The sequence below is a fragment of the Phaenicophaeus curvirostris genome, chromosome 15, assembly GCF_032191515.1.
Source record: "Phaenicophaeus curvirostris isolate KB17595 chromosome 15, BPBGC_Pcur_1.0, whole genome shotgun sequence".
NCBI lineage: Eukaryota > Metazoa > Chordata > Aves > Cuculiformes > Cuculidae > Phaenicophaeus > Phaenicophaeus curvirostris.
Genome location: NC_091406.1, coordinates 15,302,606 through 15,324,079, shown reverse-complemented (window position 1 = coordinate 15,324,079; position 21,474 = coordinate 15,302,606). Strand labels below are relative to the sequence as shown.

At 40.1% G+C, this 21,474-nt stretch overlaps 1 protein-coding gene across 2 annotated transcripts in view; it reads left to right on the top strand.

The window, feature by feature from the left end:
• SLIT3 (slit guidance ligand 3) overlaps positions 1–21,474 on the top strand; it is a 504,299-nt gene that overhangs the window by 417,571 nt on the left and 65,254 nt on the right. For both annotated transcript variants that reach the window (XM_069869312.1, XM_069869313.1), the window contains 3 exons: positions 2,964–3,035; positions 8,015–8,178; positions 13,103–13,227. In XM_069869312.1, the coding sequence (XP_069725413.1) occupies positions 2,964–3,035; positions 8,015–8,178; positions 13,103–13,227 (361 nt within the window). The remainder of the gene's footprint in view (positions 1–2,963; positions 3,036–8,014; positions 8,179–13,102; positions 13,228–21,474) is intronic.

The window sequence follows — 21,474 nt, the reverse complement described above, 5'->3', positions numbered from 1 at the left end:
GTGGGTTTGAAGTTTTTTAGCATTTATCATTTCATTTCAGCTGCATGGATGATGATGTCATTGAGGTGATTTTTTCATTAAAACGCAGGCATCTGCATCCATGAAATATGCCTCAGTGTCTGAGATAGGTAGTCAAGCCACTCATTCCAAATGGTTTTATTTTTTTATGGTTTTACCTTCTTATGGAGAAATGGCTTTGTCTTTCTTCTCCTTTTCCTGGGAGAAGTTCCCAAGACATCTATGAAAGAAAATGCACCCCATCACAGAGTAAACATAAACTGATATGATGTGAAGGTAGATATAAGCTCTGTTGTCTGTTCAGTCGCTATTGTCTTAGAATCGTAGAATCATGGAATAGTTTGGGTTGGATGTGAACATTATTATTATTATACCCCTTCCTCTTCATCCTGTCGCTACAAGCCTTTGTAAACAGTCCCTCTCCGGCTCTCCTGTAGCCCCTTCAGGTACTGGAAAGTTGCTATAAGGTCTCCACAGAGCCTTCTCTTCTCCAGGCTGGACAGTCCCAACTCTCTCAGCCTGTCCTCGTATGGGAGGTGCTCCAGCCCTCTGACCATCTTTGTAGCCTCCTCTGGATGTCTTGCACATCATCAAGTAGTTTAAAGAGCAGAAGAGCAGAATATAAACTCATTATGGGTGGTTGCTTATATAAATATGCTCATTTTATTAAAATGTTCCCTCCTTAATGACAAGTTGATGACCAGACCTGATCTTGCATCCTCATACCAACAAAAATACTCTATTTATTACCTGTGTGGTATGTCTCAGTCATTTGGTGATTCAGTATAGTATTAGTGCATGTGCTTTATCTAGAGTTACTGTGTGGGAGCTCATATCCTTCCTGTTCCTGTTCAGATTAATTGCTTGGAGTTTGATCCTTTTATATGTCTACTATTATTAATAGCCAATACCTAGGTATGCTTTAAAGAAAATTTCCAATCAGGATGTTGGAAGGGGAGGTTTTTGGTATACTGACATCAGGCACTGGAGAGAGACGCCAGCGGGAAAACTCTGCTGTATCTTTTGTGGTTTGATGCTCTGTAGAAAAACTTTGCAGTACAGTTAAGATGGAAAGTGTAGCTGTGAACCGTGATCGTGGTGACATTGCTGATATTCCCATAGTTCACAGCTCCGTGGTAGGACCTGGGCTTACGGGAGGCAGGACAATGTATATCTTCCCCTGGCAAGTTTGGCTTTCCTTGCTGTGTGTATGCTGGTAGGGCATTGTGTACAGGTAGAATCCATGAGTCCTAAGGCATCATGTAAATCCTGGTGAAGCTTATAGCGGTGTTCAGGAAGAAAGGAGGCAAGAAGAGATGGTTTTATTTTCATCTGGGGCTACTGGGTATTTCTCTGGCCTCAAATGTTTGGTTTGTTTGAAGTAAACTCATTGTCTGCCATTTCAAGAACCTGTACAGTCACAGAAATAAAAAGTAATATGCAATTGCTGTGATCCTCAAATCACCAGGTAAATTAGGAAATAAATGACTCAGGGGAAAGAGCTGCTACTACTAAAGTGACATGCAGCAGGTTTCTGTTTTCCACCCTCTGCTGCCACATCTGGAGCACTGACAGTAATTCCTGAACCTGGGAAGGAGGACATAAACAATACAGCATTTAGCTATAAACTGAACCAGCCTAGGGGAGAAGCACAAAAGAAAATACAGTTTAAAAATATTGATGTCCTTTTCCTTTGCAAGTTTGCTACCAACTTTTGTTTAAGAGGAGGCTAGTGAGATCCAGCACAATCAACTCCTACTGGATCCTGATGAGTTCTTTCTATCTCTTACCATATGAAGTAATAAATTGGTATTCAGTGACATTCAAACTGGAAAAGTTAGTATAAGCAATAAATATTTTTCTCTATGCTATTTTTTGTCAGATCTGGTGTGGCAGAGGGTGCAGCATCTGAATAGTTGATTTGATTTATTTATAAAATAAAATCTTACATGACTTCCTATCTTCTCTGGTGCGTTTCCTGGATAGTTTTTATGCAGTTGTGCACCTCAGCACGCTGATCTCTCCCACATGCTCATTTGTTGCTGCCTGTTTTCCTGTCTGTTCATAACCTTGGTGCTGCAAGGAGTGTTCTTCCTCTCTGTCTGTCACATCTCTAGTGGTGATGCTCTGCTTTGTAGCAAGGCCTTCAGTTGCAATTGGAATGAAGACCACAAGTCATCACAAATAATTATTTTTACTTGTCTGCCACTTTTAATACAAGTATTGTGCTCTACAAGCTGTAAGAAAAATCATTCCATTTGTGCTTGCCTATGTAACACACACATAAGTGTACTTCTTAGAAAAGAGATAGAGTGGCTGCTTAAATTGTCCTGGAGATAGTAGAGAACCCTTTCGCAAGAACCCTGAAATCCCTGCTAGAAAAGCATTAGTTTCTTTACCCGGTGTGAATAGAGCCCTAAACCAACTAATTTCAAGTATTATCACTGGATTTTTAAAATACCCCACAAAGAAATATTTCCTGCTGTGGCAATGGAAGCTAGGACGGGAAAGTGCAGATATATTTGCCCTCATGGACCCTTACTCTCTCCTAGGGTATCTCTGAAGTCAATATTTAATTTCACTCTCACAGTTCCTATTTTCCCTCTTCTGTTTTTTTCTGTGTTTCCAGCTAATGGGTTTCTATAAAAGCATACAGGTCTGTACGTGAGGGTCTGCCTGTCATCAATATACTTTTAATAGCATAAATAGTATGTCACCTGTTTAATTTAAAACATTAGTCACCAACAATTCCAATTGTATTATTATTTTAAAAGTCAACATCTAGAAGGAGCAACAATAAAGCATGGAAGCTCGTGAGTTGTGAAGCTTACAGAAACACTCAAAGAAACAAAATTAACTATCCTTCTTAAGCACCAATCTTTTCTTTTGTGGGGAGCAGATAAAACACAGTGGTTTGATACCTTCTTGCTTCTCCCCTCTTCTAGGACGCTCCATGGAAACGATATTTCCAGTGTTCCTGAAGGTTCTTTCAATGACCTGGTGTCACTGTCCCATCTGTAAGTACTTCTGTCTGGTTTCATCTCTTTGACTGATGGTTTCAGTTTTGCTAAAAGTGTATTATTACAAATTTAAGACTATAGCTTTTCTGGTTTTCCTGCTCGCTTTCTGTATTCTGTCTGGATATTCATAGTGCATCTGTTCAAAGGAAATAAAAAAAAAAGTTGAGGACCTGTTCTTATTAGTTACCAAAGTATTTTCTTAAGGAAAACCAAATGAGCAAATTTGACAGTTCCCTCTTTTGTGGACTTTTAAGGCTGTCTTTCGGCATTGTCTGTGTGAAATGCAGAGTGTGCGTTATGGTCTGAAAGTGAGATAGGAAACCTCCCACAAAGAGCAAATATTAAGCAAATGTGAATACTTTGCTTAATAAGTGTCATATGATTTGCATACTGAAATGTTGTCAGTGTATGAACTTGCTGATGAATCACTGCTTCAGACATATCAATTTAATCATATGGAAATTGGTCATTTCACAGCAGCAATACTTCATTCCATAACCTGTAAAAATTAGTAGATGTTTCAGATATTTCAGGAAATTGCTATTCTGTTGGTGGAGGTCGAGGACATTTTTAAACATGGTTCAGTTGATGAAAGAGCTGTAAAGACAAATAGGTGCAATTGCTATAAAATAAATTTGAAGTGTAACAGTTGGTCCCTAAAGAGTGAACAGAAAATGTTTTTTCACTGAGATAATGTGTGATACTGCACGTTATTAGGCAATGCAGGGAAAGGAAAAGTAATTCTGTGTAGCATGTTTCTTGATTACTGTCCTCAAGTAATCAGAGGGTTGGCTATGTCTTGGTCATTTTGTAAAGCGAGTAGTTTCACAAGTTGAGACGGATATTTTCTGCTCTGATGCTGCCCTTATGAATGCAACTTGATGGTGATGCATACACATCAAGGCATACAAGCATATATGTGTGCATTTAACATGGGTTTTATATCTGCAACCTTAAACACACCCTTACCTGAACACAAGGTTCGATTTACATGTTTTCTGGATAGGCAATACGGTCTTGGACTATTTATTTCTGTGTAACGCCTTTCTGTCTCAGTTTCTCTCTAGACAATAAAAATAAAGATATCTCAGATCAGTAGGGGTAGAAATTGTATGTGAGGAACTTGGGCAATTTCAACTTCAACTGAGAAATAACCTTCTCTGTTTCCAGCTGACACTTTGGTATCTAAGTCAGAGAAAATATACGATTGGTACAAAATGTGTTTCTTCAACATGTTCCCAGGATAGTGGAGTCATTTTATATGTTGTTTTGGAATTCAAGTCTGACTCTGCTGAAGCGCTGTATCTTCTTTTGGAAGCACAGTGACACCTTACATACTGGGAATCTGGCTTCTGAGGGTATTTTCAGAACTCAAGACATAAACATATCATGCCCCATTTGTTTGGATTTTCCTCAAGGTTTACTTTAAATGAAGTGCAGCTACAATTTTCCTGGGTAAACCGTTCACCTTGGGGAGTGATAAAACCCCCTTTGGCCCAATACAATCACTGCAGTCTATCTGTTTAGATGTGTGTGCTGCCAGAAATGTAAAATACACAAAGCTCAAATGAACAGTAATAAATAGGATCCATAAAATAAATAAGACCTGTCTGGGGTGTAATTTGCACAGTTGAACAATTGAATTTTACAGTGCAATTGCGCTTTCCAGTTTCTTAAAGTGGATTCTGAAACTTTTAGCAACCGCAATGATTTTACTCTTCACATGCCAGAGAAGGCTGTGCTTCTTCCAATGAAGTCATAGATAATTGAAAATAAATTCACTTAGAGCTCTTCCTATTATATAGATCCTTGAGGAGCAAGCATGCAGTTGGAATAATTTTGAAAATGATACAAGGAGTTCCTACTCATCAAACTGAAGATGCATGGGTAAAAATAATTATGTGTTAAAATTACGAGCTGTGTGGCTAAGAGGAGGTTCTGTGTTATGGCTGGAGAGAGCTTACTACCAAGGTGTTGAGCAGGATGATCAGCCTGAGCCCTCTGTATCAGTATAGTCTTGGGGGTGTGCGAGAGGGAGGATATCAAATTAACCTTTCGAATTGCAAGGAAATATCCATGTAGCATAGACAAAACTATTGATTTCAGTCAGTCTTTTGTAATAGCTTTAAATTAGTTTGTAATTGGGAGAACAAAACTGAGCTCTAGATACTTCAGTCACTTTTTCCGTAGCTGTTTAAAGCCTGCAAGAAAATGGTCGCCAAATTTTCTTTACATTGTAAACATCATTTTGTTGTAATGTAACTATTATAACAAACTGTGTACTTGATATACCTCACTGAAGACGGAGAAAGGTTTGAATAGAGTACACACACACTGGTTTTGTTTACTATGTATTACTTTATTTACTTGAATCACATAATCCTCTATTTAAGCCATGAATTTATTAACTTGTTTAGTCCAGGGCAATAGTAAAAATGTTACAGCACTACTGAAGGATCACATATATCAGTGCTTAAAAAGAACCCCAGATCTGTTGGGGTAGAACTGAGACCTCAGCTAGGTCCATCCCTGCATTTGCTGTCCTCACAATCTTTTGCTGACACACAGTCTGTAGCTGATGTGGTTTCCCACTTACTGCCCCCACACAAAATGACTTCCAGGGACTCCACAAAGAAACCCTTGGTAGTGGATGCTGCGTACAGCAGGTATTTCTGTCAGACGTGTTTTCGATAAACAGCTCAGATACCCAATCCTGTTGAATAATCTCATCTTTCATAGAATCATAGAATGGTTCAGGTTAGAAGGGACCTTAAAGATCATCCAGTTTCAACCACCGTGCCATGGAAAGGGACACGTCCCACTGGATTGGGTTACTCAAAGCTTCATCCTACCTGACCTTGAACGCCTCCAGGGATGGGGCATCGATGACTTCCCTGGGCAACCTGTGCCAGGGCCTCACCACCCTCACAGGACAACATTTTCTTCCTTAGATCTAATCTAAATCTCCCCTCTTTCAGCTTAAAACCATTCCCCCTCATCCTGTCCCTGCACTCCATGATCAAAAGCCCCTCCACAGCTTTTCTGTAGCCTCTTTCAGTACTGGAAGCTGCTCTAAGTTCTCCCCGCAAACTTCTCTTCTCCAACAACCCCAATTCTCTCAGCCTGTCCTTGTATGGGAGGTACTCCAGCCCTCGTATCGCCTTCGAGGCCCATCTTTACTCAAATTTATGTTAGTTACCTATAAAAATAAGCTGCTTCCTGATCTGTTTCTCCATATTGTCATTGCTAACATTTTAACTGACTTTATTCTAACTTGCCTAAAAACAAAAAAAACCCCAACTGTCTGCACATTTTTGAAAATGCTGCTCATGGTATTTCATTACAGCACAAGATATTTTTACCTTCTGGAAATATTTTACTGTAACAAGCAAAGAAATAGAGCATGTTAGAACTCATGAATGAAAATAGAGGAATTCACTGTAGTTCCTAAAAATGAAGGAAAAGACCCCAAAGCCTCAAACAAAAAAAACAGAAAGGCACACATGATATTTTTTGTAGTTGTACAACATCATCTGTAATCATTTCTGGTGTCTGTAGAGCATTTATTTCTAATCGAGTTTATAAAGATAACTAACACAGTAACAAACTTTATGTTGGCCTCCCAATTCCCATTTTATATATGGCAGTTGCTCAACACTAAAGTTAATTTCTCAGTCCAGCTTTCACTGCTGCATTTTGTTTGACCTTGGGCAAGTGAGCCAGTTGATCACAGTTACAGGGTCAAAAAGTCAACCCAGTAGGTTTTTCTCCATTGTAAGCAATGGATTTACAAAAGGAATGGATGGATATTTTTTAATACCGTGCTGCAGTACACATTTAATTTTGATGAATGAGCCCTAGACAGGATTTGAACCTATGAACTCTCATTATGAATCTGTCTAGGGCACAGTGGGTTCATTAGTCACTCCAATAGAAACCTATCAACAAATTTACTGAGGTTTCTATCTTAATATCCCGTCTGATGTGTTTTAATTGAAAGAAGCTCGAGTATAAAATATTGTCTTAAAAGTAGTTTATAATATATGCAGAAACAGTAACATCTAAACCCCAATTTCAGTCATTGTTTTCTTTAGTATCTCTTCCCTACGCTAATCTTTATTTAGTTAGTTTTCTTCCCATGGCAATTCAGGTGTTGTACATCTAAAGCCTAACATTTACTTCCAGCAAAACGAATTCTGACTTCCAACATGCATTTCTTCACACTTTCAAAAATTATTTTTAAACTGAGTTTTCTGAAGCCTGCCCTTTATAATTGACTGATTGCCTAAAAAGACACTTTCTTTAAGAGAAAAAATAGTATAAATTAGTCAAAGCAGCACCTACATTTCAGGTAAAAAAGGTTTGTTTTCCTTTGGTTAGATAAAGTTCTGTGAATTATAATTATGCTGCTTGAATGCATCTACTTCAGCCATATGACCTAACTCAAGTGATGGGTTAACCAGCAAATGTGTTTTCAAAGCTATAAACAAACTTAGCAGACACCAGATTGCGGTTTTGAAAACAGGGATATCATCTGTGTGTATGTTTTATCTAGTGAGGAGACATTAACATGAGTCATCAGATCCAAACTACATTACACAATTCACTGTTAGAATGTGCTCCTGAAGGCCAAAGACTTAAATAAAAGAAACCAACATGATAAATTTGATGAAAGCAATCTGTCTGGCGACATTGCTCACGCAGAATTGTTTGAAAATCTGATTTATTGTTTGAAAAAGTGATTTGTTGTTAGGTATTTATACAACCTCCTTAACTAATGATGGGAAGAAAGGAAAAGAGTGGGAATACCGGAGGAGATAAATCTAAAAGACTTCCTGAATACTCAGAAGATCTTTCCCACGTTTTGAAGTAAAGCATTCCTGTAAAAGCAGAGAATAAAATGTGCCTTAATGATCAGGGATGTTATCTTTGCTTGTAAGCCAAAATAACTGCTGTTAATTGTCTTACACCCCCAGGGCTCTAGGTACCAACCCCTTGCACTGTGACTGCAACCTTCGCTGGCTTTCTGAGTGGGTGAAGGCAGGCTACAAAGAGCCAGGGATCGCCCGCTGCAGTGGGCCTGATGCCATGGTGGACAGGCTGCTCCTCACGACACCGACCCACCACTTCCAGTGCAAAGGTAGGGCAAGCTGGCGGCTCTCTCTTCTGTCCTATTGCTTTTCCTCATATACAGTGCTCTGTATTCTTGGAAGTTGTTTGGTTTTAAAGTGAGTTTGGGTAGGAGCTGGGTTTGGCTTTCATTTTCTGAACCATCACATTACATTCCAGTTGCATTTCCAAGTGTTCTTCCACAACATGCAGTTAATTAGGAAAAAATTCTTCACAGAAAGGGTCATTGGGAACGGGAACAGGCTGCCCAGGGAGGTGGTTGAGTCACCTTCCCTGGAGGAGTTTAAGGCACGGGTGGACGAGGTGCTAAGGGGAATGGTTTAGGGTTTGATAGGAATGGTTGGGCTTGATGATCCGGTGGGTCTCTTCCAACCTGGTTATTCTATGATTCTATGAAAACGAGCAAACCGCAGAAGAGTTAATGTTCCTGTTGTTCTCACCAGATCATATAATGGCAAGTTAGCATATAGGATGTTGTTAGAACTTATTTGAGCAAATAAATTGGTTTGGACTTTCTACCTACCCCAGAAAACTTTGGTAAATTAAGGGTTATTTCTAAAATATAGAGCACTTTAGCTATTATGTACATTTACTTGAAAACTGAGAAACTGAGAATTCTTCTGGAAAGCAAATATTTACCAAAACTACATTTTCGTGTAAGATCTGTAAACTGTCCTCATCCCACTCTGTGTGAGAAACTGCATATCGTGGACAATGTTTCATGTCTGAATACAGTGTACGTGCATTCAGAAAAGGATTGAGATGCAGCTATTAACAATTAGGGGTAGTCAGTGGCTCAGGTATGCTGTGTTAGAGAGCAGTCAGACAAATGATGAGGAGCATATTTTTCATAGAATCATAGAATGCTTTGGGTTGGAAGGGACCTTAAAGCCCATCCAGTTCCAGCCTCTGCCACGGGCAGAGACACCTCCCACTGGATCAGGTTGCTCAAAGCCTCATCCAACCTGGCCTTGAACACCTCCAAGGATGGGACATCAAAGACTTCTCTGGTCAACCTGTGCCAGGGCCTCCCCACCCTCACAGGAAAAGATTTCTTCCTAAGATCTCGTTTTAATCTCCCTTCTTTCAGCTTAAAACCATTCTCCCTCATTCTATCCCTGCACTCTGTGATATAGAGCCCCTCCCCAGCTTTCCTGTAGGCCGCCTTTTCTGTAGATGAAATAAGTTACTTGTTACTGAATGTAGATTAGGATATTCCTGTATGTTCTTATTGTAAAAAGTTTTGGAGATTCGCTTAGGTTGCCGGCAAGTACATGAGGATGGAGCTACATTTATAGTGGAAAAGATGGGTCAGTAGCCTCTCTTAGAAATGGAAATGAGGGCATAAAGCTTGTTTTTATGTCTCTCAGAGTGCCATGCACATTTACAGTAATGCTTGGCAGCATGATTTTATAGAGGCTGGGATTAAACTGCTGAACAAACAAATGATGGTGTTGAGTTGGGGTTAGAACACAAGTTCCCAAGCCTGGGCTGTATTTTATGTCCTTTCAAATATATTTTTAATAACTGTAACCTTATAGTTAATTACTTTGGAAAGTCTGTCTCAAAACTATCAGAACTCTGACTATAATTATCAGAACTAAAGACTTTATAATATTCTCTCGAATGTGAAGTACAAATATACCCTAAACACAAAAAATACAAACCACTGTACTTGTTAACACCAAGTGAAACAATGAAAATGATCATATTTACATATTAAACAGGGTCTGAAAATTAATCCAAAAGGGGCAGTTAGATGACTTCTTCATTCTGAAATTGTGATATATCACTAGTTACACTCACTTTCTCAAATCTAAGCAAGCAGCTCTTGGGCAAGAAATAAATAAACCTGTGATCCAGACTATTAAAAACATATGTGTTTTTTTAATGTAAATATTAGCTTGGTTTACCAGAAAGCTAGTGGGCTTTCTACTGTCCCAACTGTCTCCATGACTCTCTTTGTCTGAATAGAAAAGGAGAGAAAACATTGATTTGGAGGTGCCCTTTGGACAAGCGGAAACTGCTGATGGTCTGGACTAGTGGCAGTATACTCCATGAAGCTCCTTTTCTCACAGAATCATAGAATCACAAAATGTTTTCGGTTGGAAGGGACCTTAAAGCCCACGCCGTTCTACCCTTTGCCATGGGCAGGGACACCTCCCACTAGATCAGATTGCTCAAAGCCTCCAATGCCAAGTGCAGGTTTACATCCAGGCTAGAGCCACGTGCCCCACTTTGTCCTACAGCTGCATTGCCCTGTGATCGCTGAGGAGCAGCTGTGACGAGTGCCTCTCAGCAGAAGTGCAAGACTGTCTGTGGGGTGACACAGAATGCCCACGAACAGGTCTGTACTTCTGCTTGTGTAGATTCAGTCCTAGCTCAAGTACTGCTAGCACAGAGCTCAGGGTAGGTTGGACACCCCCAAAAGCCTGAGCTGGTGCTGCAGAAATCAGCCCATGCTGAAACTGATTCCTGAGATGCTTGTATAAAGGTTGTGCACAGATGTCCTCTGTGACCTCCAGTAACTTATACGTTAAAAAAAAAAAAAGTAGTGTTAACTTATTCTTGTTAAAATTATGGGTTTAGCCTGTGACCAAGCAGAAGGTTATGTCTCCACAGAGCCACGAAAATAAAAGTATGTAATGTGCAAGTCATGCAAACTCAGCTCTGCTTTTTATTAAATTGCCCTCCTAGTTATGCAGTAGAGGAAAGAAATGTGCTGGGCTGAGGGCATTTTGCTATATGGATTTATAAATCAAGTCCACAAGGGCAAACTAATGAACTACTTAACTGCTAGGAACTAACACTGTTCTTATTAGCTCCTACATTGATTAGCTTTGATCTATGCCATACGTATAAATGGAAAACGTACGAGTGTGTATTATGAAATAAATAAATAGTAGAACAAATTCTGGCTTGGTGACCTCTAAATCTAGAAAAGCAGCACTGCTGCCTGTCTCATGAGCTTTCCTCAGAGCTACCTTCTTATATCCTTTGTATATTCCACCTTCAAGACAGAAGTAGCCCAGCTATCTCATTCCAACCCCATCAGTGCCACAAATTTAGGTTATTTCCTTTTGCTGTCCTAAGTCCAAGTTAAAAACAAGTGTGGTATTTAATTAGACATTAACAGAAAGACAGAAGAGGACAACAATGGTCTTTTATGTAATTCTTTTGGATTTATTACTTCTTGTGTATTTTTCCGTCGTTATAGCATGTTGCACTGTGCGGCCAGCTGCGCCCTGTTAGCAGACTGGGGCACGTTACACTCTGCAGTCTGTGGCCCTGGTAACACCACTGTTAGTGTACGATTAGGATATAGCCTTTACATTGCAGGTGATTTTCAGCTGAGGCTCATTGGTACCCCTTTCTGTTACGTTCTTACCCCCTGTTGGTGCTGTACAAGCATTAGCAGTTAATAGTGAAGGTTGCAGGGCAGTCAAAACTAAACCCTGGACTGGAAGGGATTTTTTCGTGTCTGGTAACCTTGTACAGTTCCACCTTCTCTCTGACATAGAATCATAGAATGGTTTGGGTTGGGGGGGACCTTAAATCCCAAGCAGTTTGAAACCCTGCCATGGGCAGGGACACCTCCCACTGGATCAGGATGCCTAAGGCCCCACATCCAACTTGGCCTTCAACACCTCCAGGGATGGGCAGCCACCACTTGTCTGGGCAACCTGGGCTCCTCACTGTCATCATGAAGAATTTCTTCTTAATCTCTAATCTAAATCTTCCCCCCTCCAATCTGAAGTCCTGTAGCCTCTTCAGGTACTGGAAGATGCTCTAAGGTCTCCCCGGAGTCTGCTTTTCTCCAGACTGAATACCCCAACTCTCTCAGGCTGTCAACATGAAGTATAAGCTTCTTCACTTTCAGGATGTTTCACAGTTTGCTCCTCCTTGTCTGCAATAACAGAAGCTCTGTGCCTTAGTTCTGGTTAGCACAGGACCAATTTGACGTTATTTTAAAATGTATTCCCTTAAAAATGAAATAAAATTATTTTAGCGTCTTTACTGCCTGATATAAATTAGGCCATTTTAAAGTGTTAGGTTTTATTGTTTTCATGTAAAACCCATAAACTCATTAATATTAGAATTATAGCCACTTCAAAATCACCATTTCTTTAACTGTAACAGTCTAAACCAGCTTCCTGTAAAATCTCAACAATAAAATATTGATTGCCTTGATACCTCAGATGTACATAATATTGTATTGTTCTGTGTTAATTTTCCTTACCCACAAACATCGCTGCCTCTGTTTTTCTGTTAAAAATGTGGTTTGTTATATTATTTAAATATAGCCATGTACATTTACCTGCACACATTTACATCTTTGCATACTTGTCTTTTGCATTTTGCTGAGATAGCTGAATGATGATAATCATTCTTCTGGACAGAACAGGAAGAAAACAAGTTTTGAACTCTCTTAAAATTAAGGATGGTGGAACACTTTGCACCTAAATATTCTCATAAGCCTCTAACTAAATCTTTATTATGCGTGTTTTTTATTTCTGCTGTTGCATCTGCAGTTTCATTCTTGTTACCAGCCATAGAAATGCCATGTTATAGTTCTCAAGGGGTTGCTATTGCAGAATTTCCAGCACTGAGAGAAGGAAAAATTGCTGAAAACCATATATATATATATTTAAGCACACTCTCTGGAGATTCGTAACATGTATTTTCAGAGCTGATGTTTGCACATCCAGGAAAATATAAGCATCATTGAGACTTGCCTAGCGCTTGATTTAAGTACTTAAAATCTCTCTAATCCCTGGGAATCCCATACTGCTGTGTAAAGCTGCACCCACAGCATGTGCATTTCTGCAGACACAGGGTGAATATTCCATTAGGAAAAAAAATACGTGAGAGTACAGGAAGTATTAATTTTGTAATCCAGTTCTCTATTAATACACTGTGTTTTGCCTTTCCAGAGCCGGTAGATATCAGTGTGGTGTCCAAGTGTAACCCCTGCCTCTCCAATCCGTGCAAGAACAATGGGACATGCAACAATGATCCAGTGGAGTTTTATCAATGCACTTGCCCTTTTGGTTTCAAGGTATAACTACAAATGAAAAGCAATGAAGTGTTCCCCATCCCTTCTTTTCCTTAACTCTTGTGTGATGGGAAATGATTTTTACAGGCAACTGAACTCAAAAGATCCCTCACTGAAGCAGATGGCATGTGACCTTTCAACTACACCCTACTATAGTTTTTTTCCTGTGCCATAGGAAAGGCATGTCTGTCTGTCTGTGCTGTGATTGTACAGATCATCCTGAGTGACTTCCTCTAGCTAGCCCTACTTCGAGCAGAGCAGTAGGACTAGAAGATCTTCAGAGGTTGCTTCCAATATTGGGCATTCTCTGATTCTGTGTTGAAGACATCCATATGAAATGGCAAATTGGTTTTATCTTCCTTTTTATTTCTTTTCCTTTGCCAGCAGCAATACAACCATTCCATAGGCTGCCAGCTCAAAGAGAAGGAAGTTCAGATGAGAATTAAGGGCCAGTTTAGACCATGGTGACAGAATGTTGTTACTTAGCTACCTTACATCCATCTCACCCAGACTGATTAGAAGAAGGATGACTGATTAGGCACAACCACTAGCTCAGCTGTCTCTGGCTTGTGAGCATTCATGTCCATGAAGTGATCTGCAGATGTGAAATCCTGTAGATGCTGAGCCTCAGGAGCTTGCAGGGTCAGTTTCTTGATAACACATTTGAAAATCAGAAAATCATGCCAGTAAGAAATGCAGTATCTTCAGTAGCAATGTATAACTCCCACTGTTAACACCACATCATGAGAGCTTGAGGCCACCAAGACTTTGTTTCAGGGTTGATATAAATGGAAACCTGGTTCAGTAGTCAGTAGCTGAAGGATTAAGTATAAGTAATAAATGAGGCGTATGATCTGTTCACAGCCTGGGGGCGTCGGATGTTATGGCCAAAGAAGTAGGTTGCATCCTGTAGACTGTGATTTTATTTGCCTCATTGGATGTTTCTTACAGAGTCCTGGTCAGTTGAAGCAGGTGTTTATAAAACACAAAGTAATAACAACTATATGGAAGGAAAGAGGGCAAACCTAGACATATACATGGGAAGTAAACACAAGTATCCGTGTCTTACATTTTATGTAGGTTTTAGGATATGGTTGGTTCTGGTGATATCACCGTTTCCCTTCTCTGTTTGCCTAAGATACATCCCAGATGGCAACAGAGTAATTGTGGTAGATTCTTGAAACACTGGAAAAAGGAAGATGGAAAGCTCATTTCTTTTACTATACCCCAGTGCCCCCACGCACAGTACTCAAGAATAATAATTCTAAATAATTGAAAAAGCCATTGGAAATTTCCTCTCATTAAAAATCCTTCTGCCCATTGGCGTATCAAGCAGTAACCTTTGTAGGATCTTAAAAGACCGCATTGTCAAAAATTCGTTCAACTGAAACTAAGTACTTGGTAACAATTGATCTGTCTTTGCAGTGAGGGATGCTGTGGCTGTTTATCTCTTCAGGTTAATAGAACAGTAATTTTAATTTGATGTTATAACATAAACTAAGTTGAATTCTTTGGATGGAACTATGTGACTGTTAGGATAACTTGAAAATTAAAAGCTTTCAAAACTAGCAGGAAAATACATAAATCTTGGTGTATATCTTACTCATAAGGCAAGTATTGTAGATATCCAGGTAGTTCAGAGTAGAAATGTGTTTGTTACAAGTGTATCTTTTTTTGCCCTTTGCTTTTTCTTTTTTTATATTATTTCTGTATTAGCAAATCCACTCATATAGATGCATTTATACTGCTAGAAGACATGTTTACAAAGGGAGGATTTATTAACTAGAATAATCAAGACTAATCCTCTCGTTATGTTAGCAATCACCTTCTAGTATACATTAGACCTCAGCATGCATAGTTTTACTTAGGAAGGTTTTGGTAAACTCTTGAAGTGCCTTAGTTTAAACATCTCATAGAGCACCCGGCTTTTCTCCTCTCTCACACACTTTCTCAGGTGGCATTTAGTGTGTGAATGTAAAACCTAAAACCACTCGTGTGCTTGTAGGCACCAAGCACAGCAAAGAGCTAACAGACCCATGGCACTTAGAGCAGAGTTTAAAAATACTGACTGGATAACAGTATAGGGAGAATTGGTGGAAATTTAATAAGCAAAAAAGAACTGTGTGTCTTTACCACAGGTTTTTGAATAAAAATGAAATTTGACAGGTCCTAATGCAAACCATATGAAAGGAGCACTCTATCTACCACGCGGTTCTCCACCAGAGATTCATGCTAATTCAATAACAATACCTTGCTTCCTTCTCACCATCCAGCACCAAACAGCTCTATCCATCTGGAAGCTATTTCCCAGACCTTGATAAATTGCCCTAAATCTGCCCTCTCAGCATTTGTTTTTCCTTGTTTGATGTAGATTTTGAAAAAAATCCTGTGTGGAAGAGTGCATCAATAAAGTGAAAAACCCACCCCTTTTTCAAATGTAAGCTCATTCAAATGAGCTGATGGCTTTGTAAAGTTCCCTGGGAAGGGACAGGCAGGTACCAGCCTGCTTTCTGGTGTTCCTATGCTCATGCTGGCCTTCAGAAATAAAACAGCAGGACAGCCAGCAGAAAGCTACATAAGTTGCTAGTTGCTAAACTAGTGCCTGATGGAATTAGGTACTTATGCCAGTTATCTGAAGTGGCAAAACCTAAAGTTTCATCATTCAATATCACATTGGTCGTGGCTCCATCTCTTATTTTTCGTTATCGGAAAAATGTTTTTGCTATTGAATGCATACCTTATGGGGCTTCCAGTGTTGTGTAGTGCTGCCCATGATGGGTTTGAGTAAAGTTGAAAGTGAGTTAACTCATGGGCCACGTGAGCTGAGAGACCAGTGGGCCCAGCAGTTGTGTTTGATGGCAGAAATGTGGATTGTTCACTTAGAACTGGGGAAGCCTGTGTGCTGATACCTGTCTTTGCTGCTGCCTTTCCTTAAAATGGTTGCTGAATGTCTTTGCTATAGATTAGCTATGGTTAAAACAGTGTTTTTTCAGTTGTTGTTTGGGGACGAAACCCCAAAGACAGTGGGAGATGGTGCGAGAGTTCCACCAGTGGTGACTGGCAGGCAGGCTGCACAAGCTTGAGCCCCAGGGTGCCGTGAGGGCTAGCAGGAAACATCTCTTAATGTTATGAAACTTGGTGTTTTCATATTAAACACAGACCTAGGTGTAATTGTCCAGCATTTTTTTTTCTCTTTTTTCCCTAGCATTCTTTGAAAGATTATTTAAATAATATGTGTGGTTTAGATGGTGAAGTATGATTACAAGTAGAGAAATGAAGCTTTCTTCTACTTTAAATGCTGCTGGCCACCCGCAGTGCAAGTGTGTGTGAGTGCAGCTGGGGGCTGGTAAATAGATAACGGTACCACACTAATTCATTTATCCTGCAGAGTGTGTAGCTTTTATGTATTCCCTTTGATATTGTAAAATTAAGTCTATGGGTGTTAGAATTCCAGAGAATAATCAAACTTGCAATCAATAAGCCATTGAGAAAGGATTTACTTGAATAGCTATAGTGAAAACTAAGGTGAGTGGAACCAACGCTCAGTGTGTACTTGGCCATTGCTGTATTCTAAAAATGCCCTTTTGGATTTTTTGGCTGCTTTTTGCGTCTTTCATACTTTTTTATCTTAAAACCAAGGTAACAACAAATGAAGGAGAATAATTGTCTTTCTTCCAAAGGGAGTTATTTGTAGGGCTGAGGAAAAAGAGTTTAAAATACATCTGTGTTTTATTTGAAAAGAAAGAACTTTACCAACCTGACATGTGAAATGAAGTACCTGCCTCGGCATTGCCACAGCTGCATTGATTGCTCAGATAAATGGGAGCCTGAGTCACTGGGATGCAGGATGTTTGTCAACTCTGGTTTCTGCTGATACCAAAAGTGGTCTGAAATGTAGAGTGAAGATAGGCAAAATTAGTATAGCACATGTCCCACACTTCAGGCAACAGATGCTGATGCGTGTCTGTGGTAGAGTTGCTGTGTAAGTCTTATCCTGCTCTGTTCACCTCCCTGTTGAGTTCAGCCAGTGTCCTGACTTTTCTAGCAGCGCTGCAGTATCTTGAGGGCCTGAGCAATTTCACCAGTCATCCAGAATGACAGATACAATTGGAAAAATCCTGGGTAAAGCTCTTGGGCTTTGGAGAGATGATATTCTTTGCAGCCAGACTCTTGCGGTGGGAGGCATTGTAGTGAAGCCAGAATGATATTTAGTGAGGAAGCTGGCTCCAGAGTTCTGCTAGGAATTTGGCTCTTCCTCCTCCCCACCCCGTGTGCCAGGTTTTCATCCTTGAAAACAGGGTTTGAAATTGAGGCTCTTCGATCAAAGTGTCTCTGGGATGTGCGGGATTTGTGTCTATCGCATGTTGTATGCAGCTATAACTACTGTGCCAGCTCTTGAGCAGATAGGTGTAGCTGAGCAGAAGCTCTGACTGCTCAGCACAGGGCTAATAAGAAGTCATATCAGTACAGACCTCATAAGGTTAGCATGGAGTTAGCACTGCACCAGTTGTATCACTCGCTCACGGAAGGGCACGCAGCCTTGCGTTTGCTTGAAGCACGGGCAAATGAAGTGCACTGCGTTTGCACTTCACTGTGTAGATATAGTTCTGTAGTGTTACATGAATAATTTTTCAGAGTCCTAGAATAATGGCTGGGTTAAGAGTATTCAAAACCAGAACTGATCTTAAAATGTAGCTATGGCAGTGCTTGCTGGTGTACAGATATCCTGGCCAGCTCGCACAGCTCAAGACGGACACGGTGCAAGTTTATTCCAATGGGCCAGTTTCTCACTTAGTTATGCTGATTTGGGTGGGGTTATATGGATGTAACCCAGTGCAGAGCTTGGCTGCTGATGCATGCCAGCTGTGTGAGAGTCTGTGCCTTGTTTGTAGGCTAATACTGTTTGGAATTGGAATGCTGTGCTTTTGTTTCTTTGGATGCATTAATATATGCATATAACTCCCCATATACATCAGTCAGTGCACAAATAAATCCCTGAGCTGGAATTGCAAAAGGAGAGGAAATTGGATGAAGCTCTTAAACCAGCCTGCCCTCATCCACATGAGACAGGAGAGCGAACGTCTCTGCCTTTACGTGTTACTCTGTCTTCGCCTCCTTCCTCTCCCAGTGTCGGGGTCGGGGGGAACAGACAGTGGAATGTAAGCTCAGTGCCAAGTTTTCCTGTGAAGAAACCAGTGCAGCTGATTCTACCATGAACTTTGATTCTGATAATTTCTCCTGGAGTGTGTGTTTATGTGATCTGGGGTGGTTTATTTTTTTATTTGTTTGTTTTAACCCTCCTTAAAATACTTATTAATGTATGGCAAAGAAGCATTTTTCCGCACTTAGTATAATAAAGCAGAAAGCCTTTAGGGATGAGAAGTAATGGGTGGCCACGTAAAATGAGTAGACCTACATTTATGTATAGATTTTTAGTAGGTGGTTATAATTTCATATAAAGCTCCTAGAGCAGAAAGAAACCTGCAGAAATCACAGTATTTTCCTCTGCGTGCTTATTCTGTAAAACTTACTATGCATCGGTCAGATTTGTGTTTCCTTCTTTTTGCCCTTTGTGTTGCAGTAGGTCTAAAGAAAATGGAGAATTATATCTAGAAGAGCATAAAAATGAAAGGCTTAAGGGGGGATTATGGCCACAGTTGCTGGCTGAAGGTGGCGAGGCATGCATACACCTACCACAAGCCTTGTAAAACACATAGTAATGTATTGTGGCATGCCCTAATGAGGGCTCTTAACAGTAAAGCCAACTATGAAGAAGTATTCCCATTTTTGTTAGGCCAGCTAGAAAGCAGATGTTGAGCAGCTTCAGGCATTTGCTGTTGTTTCTTCAGTGCTGCATCAGGAGAAGTCACTGAGCAGTTAAAGCGAGTAGTAAGCCGTACCCACAGGTGGGCACTACCATATTCATTCTTTTGTCAACGTGGATTATTCTCGTCCCACTTGTTTTTTTCTGGTGTAGTTCTAAACATCTTAAGAGGACAGGCTTCCAGTCTTTCTTTTCCCAGCATAAAGGAGAAGTTTTTATTGGCATTTAGTCTTATGTTTGCCTGGTCCCCTCACACTAAATAAAAGGGCTTTTTTTCTCTGTGGTTTGTCTGTATTTCAGGTGATTGCTGGTTGCTATAACTCTGCTTAATAAGTTCTCTCTAATTAGCTCTTAATTTTCTGCATCCCACCATTTCTGCATAATTGAATCAGTTGAAGTAGTTTGTCACAGCTGAAAATCCTCACTGTTAGATTTTCTTCTGATTGTCTGTTATCCTTGAGGCTTTCTCGACATTGACTGTACCTGACATTTTGGCTTTTGGGTTCTTTGTTGTCCAAGAACATGAACAGAGGTTGTCCTAGGAGGTTAATTGCCTTATTTTCCCCTCTTCTTTGGGGATGATGCGGTTGGTGATGTTCCTTTAAGCAGGCTAAGCTGAAAAGAAAACTTTCCTTATTGTAGAAGACTAAACTCTCTCTTGGTAATAGAAATTTTATAATGCCAGACTAGCTTGAGAACTAGTAGGTCACTCTGTAGGGGTAAGTGCACAGATGCTGCAGGTGTTGTACTAAAGCTCTCTGCGCTCTGCTGCTGATGGTATCAGGCCCCAAAGCTGACCTGGCGCAGGGCAGGTGCCTGTCTCCGTGCCCCCTGGTGGTCCCCTCCTCATCCTCCTGAGCACCTCTGAAAGAAATGCCGTGTTTTTGCTCGTTATCATAGTGAGTGTGTTTGATTCCTTGAGTAGTCTGAAAAATCCGCTTGCATGTTTGCTTCTGGAAACGTTGCTGCTTGCCAGGGTTACCTGTCACGGTTCAACCCACTGTCAAATTACCGTCTTGGTTTATGCTAGAAAGGATCACTGGTGTCTCTGAACTGGCAAGTCTCATAGGGGAAGCTTTAAACAGCTTCCACCAGTGAAACGGATTATACTGTTTATTATTATTTTTGCTGATATAACATCTGTTTCAGCATGAGACCTTTTATCAGTACAGAACTGTTCGCCACCAAAAGCCTGAATCGTAAACGGGCAGGGGCACAGCAGAAAAAGTTTCTTCAGGTGGACTGTGACTCTTCCAGCATCTCTAGCTCTATTTAGTTCAGAAGTCTAGTGAGTGCTTTGGAGCGGTATTTTAACCACATAAGCCCTGCCTCGTGTTAGGGTTCATTGGGTTCCTGCTTGTGACATGTCCCTCTTCTCCCGTCTAGACTGCATTCAATAGATTATAACTTAAGCTTAAGTATTTTAAACTTACGGCTTGAGGCATAAAATTTTAGGCATAGGTTAATTGCCTTGAGCTGTAAGTTTAAAATACAACAATTATATTTTCTTTTATTTCTTATTAATAGGAATTGTGTTTTCTATACAAATGTCCAGTCTTTGTAACTTTATCTACAGTGTCCATGATAAAAAAGAGCCACTGGTTTTTGATAGCCTGAGAGAGAAAGCTTTGTGTTCGCTGCAACATGTATTTTAAAATAAATAGGTCCTTAAAGGCATTGTTATCATTCATGGATATTGGTTAAATTCAGTTTTGGTGGGATGGATTTTATGCACAGAGGCAACCCTGGGCAAAACCAACTATTTTCAGTGTCCATACTTTTCTTCTACATCTCCCAAGACAGTGATCTGCATCAGGGAGTTGACCGAGTAACCTTGGAAGCTCTAGAGCACGTGCCCCATCCAGCATGACACCTCTGGACTCAGTTCAGAGATGTGCTGTGTGAATCGAATCCATGATGGATGAATGACGCATCTTCTGTCATTGATTAAAAGTTCAAAAGACCATTGAAACTCAGAGTGCTTATGTATGAAGAGGTTTAGAAGGACTATCGGAATTGACATGGTAATGAATATAATTGCAAAATAAATCTCAGATGTCCAGTGAGAATTAAATTTCATACTCATAGGAGAAGAACCAGAGATTTTTTTTAAAAATCACATGATGAATCCTTGCACTTTGACTTTGACAGGCATATTCTTGATTACTAGCTATGGAAGTAATGGAAGGTGTATTATACCCTGGAGGATCATAAATCTTCCTAATTTAAATAAAATGAGGCTTAAGAGAGCAGAGTTCGCCTAATTTGCTATAAGTTGACAATTGTGATTTATTAACAAGGACAAGGAAGTCACTAAGAAGTGCTGCTGCCATGCCCAGTTATTGATGAATCAGGTGCCAGATGAAGCTAGACTGGCACAGAAGATGGCTCTACAGTGCTGAAGATGATAGGGATACATAACTACA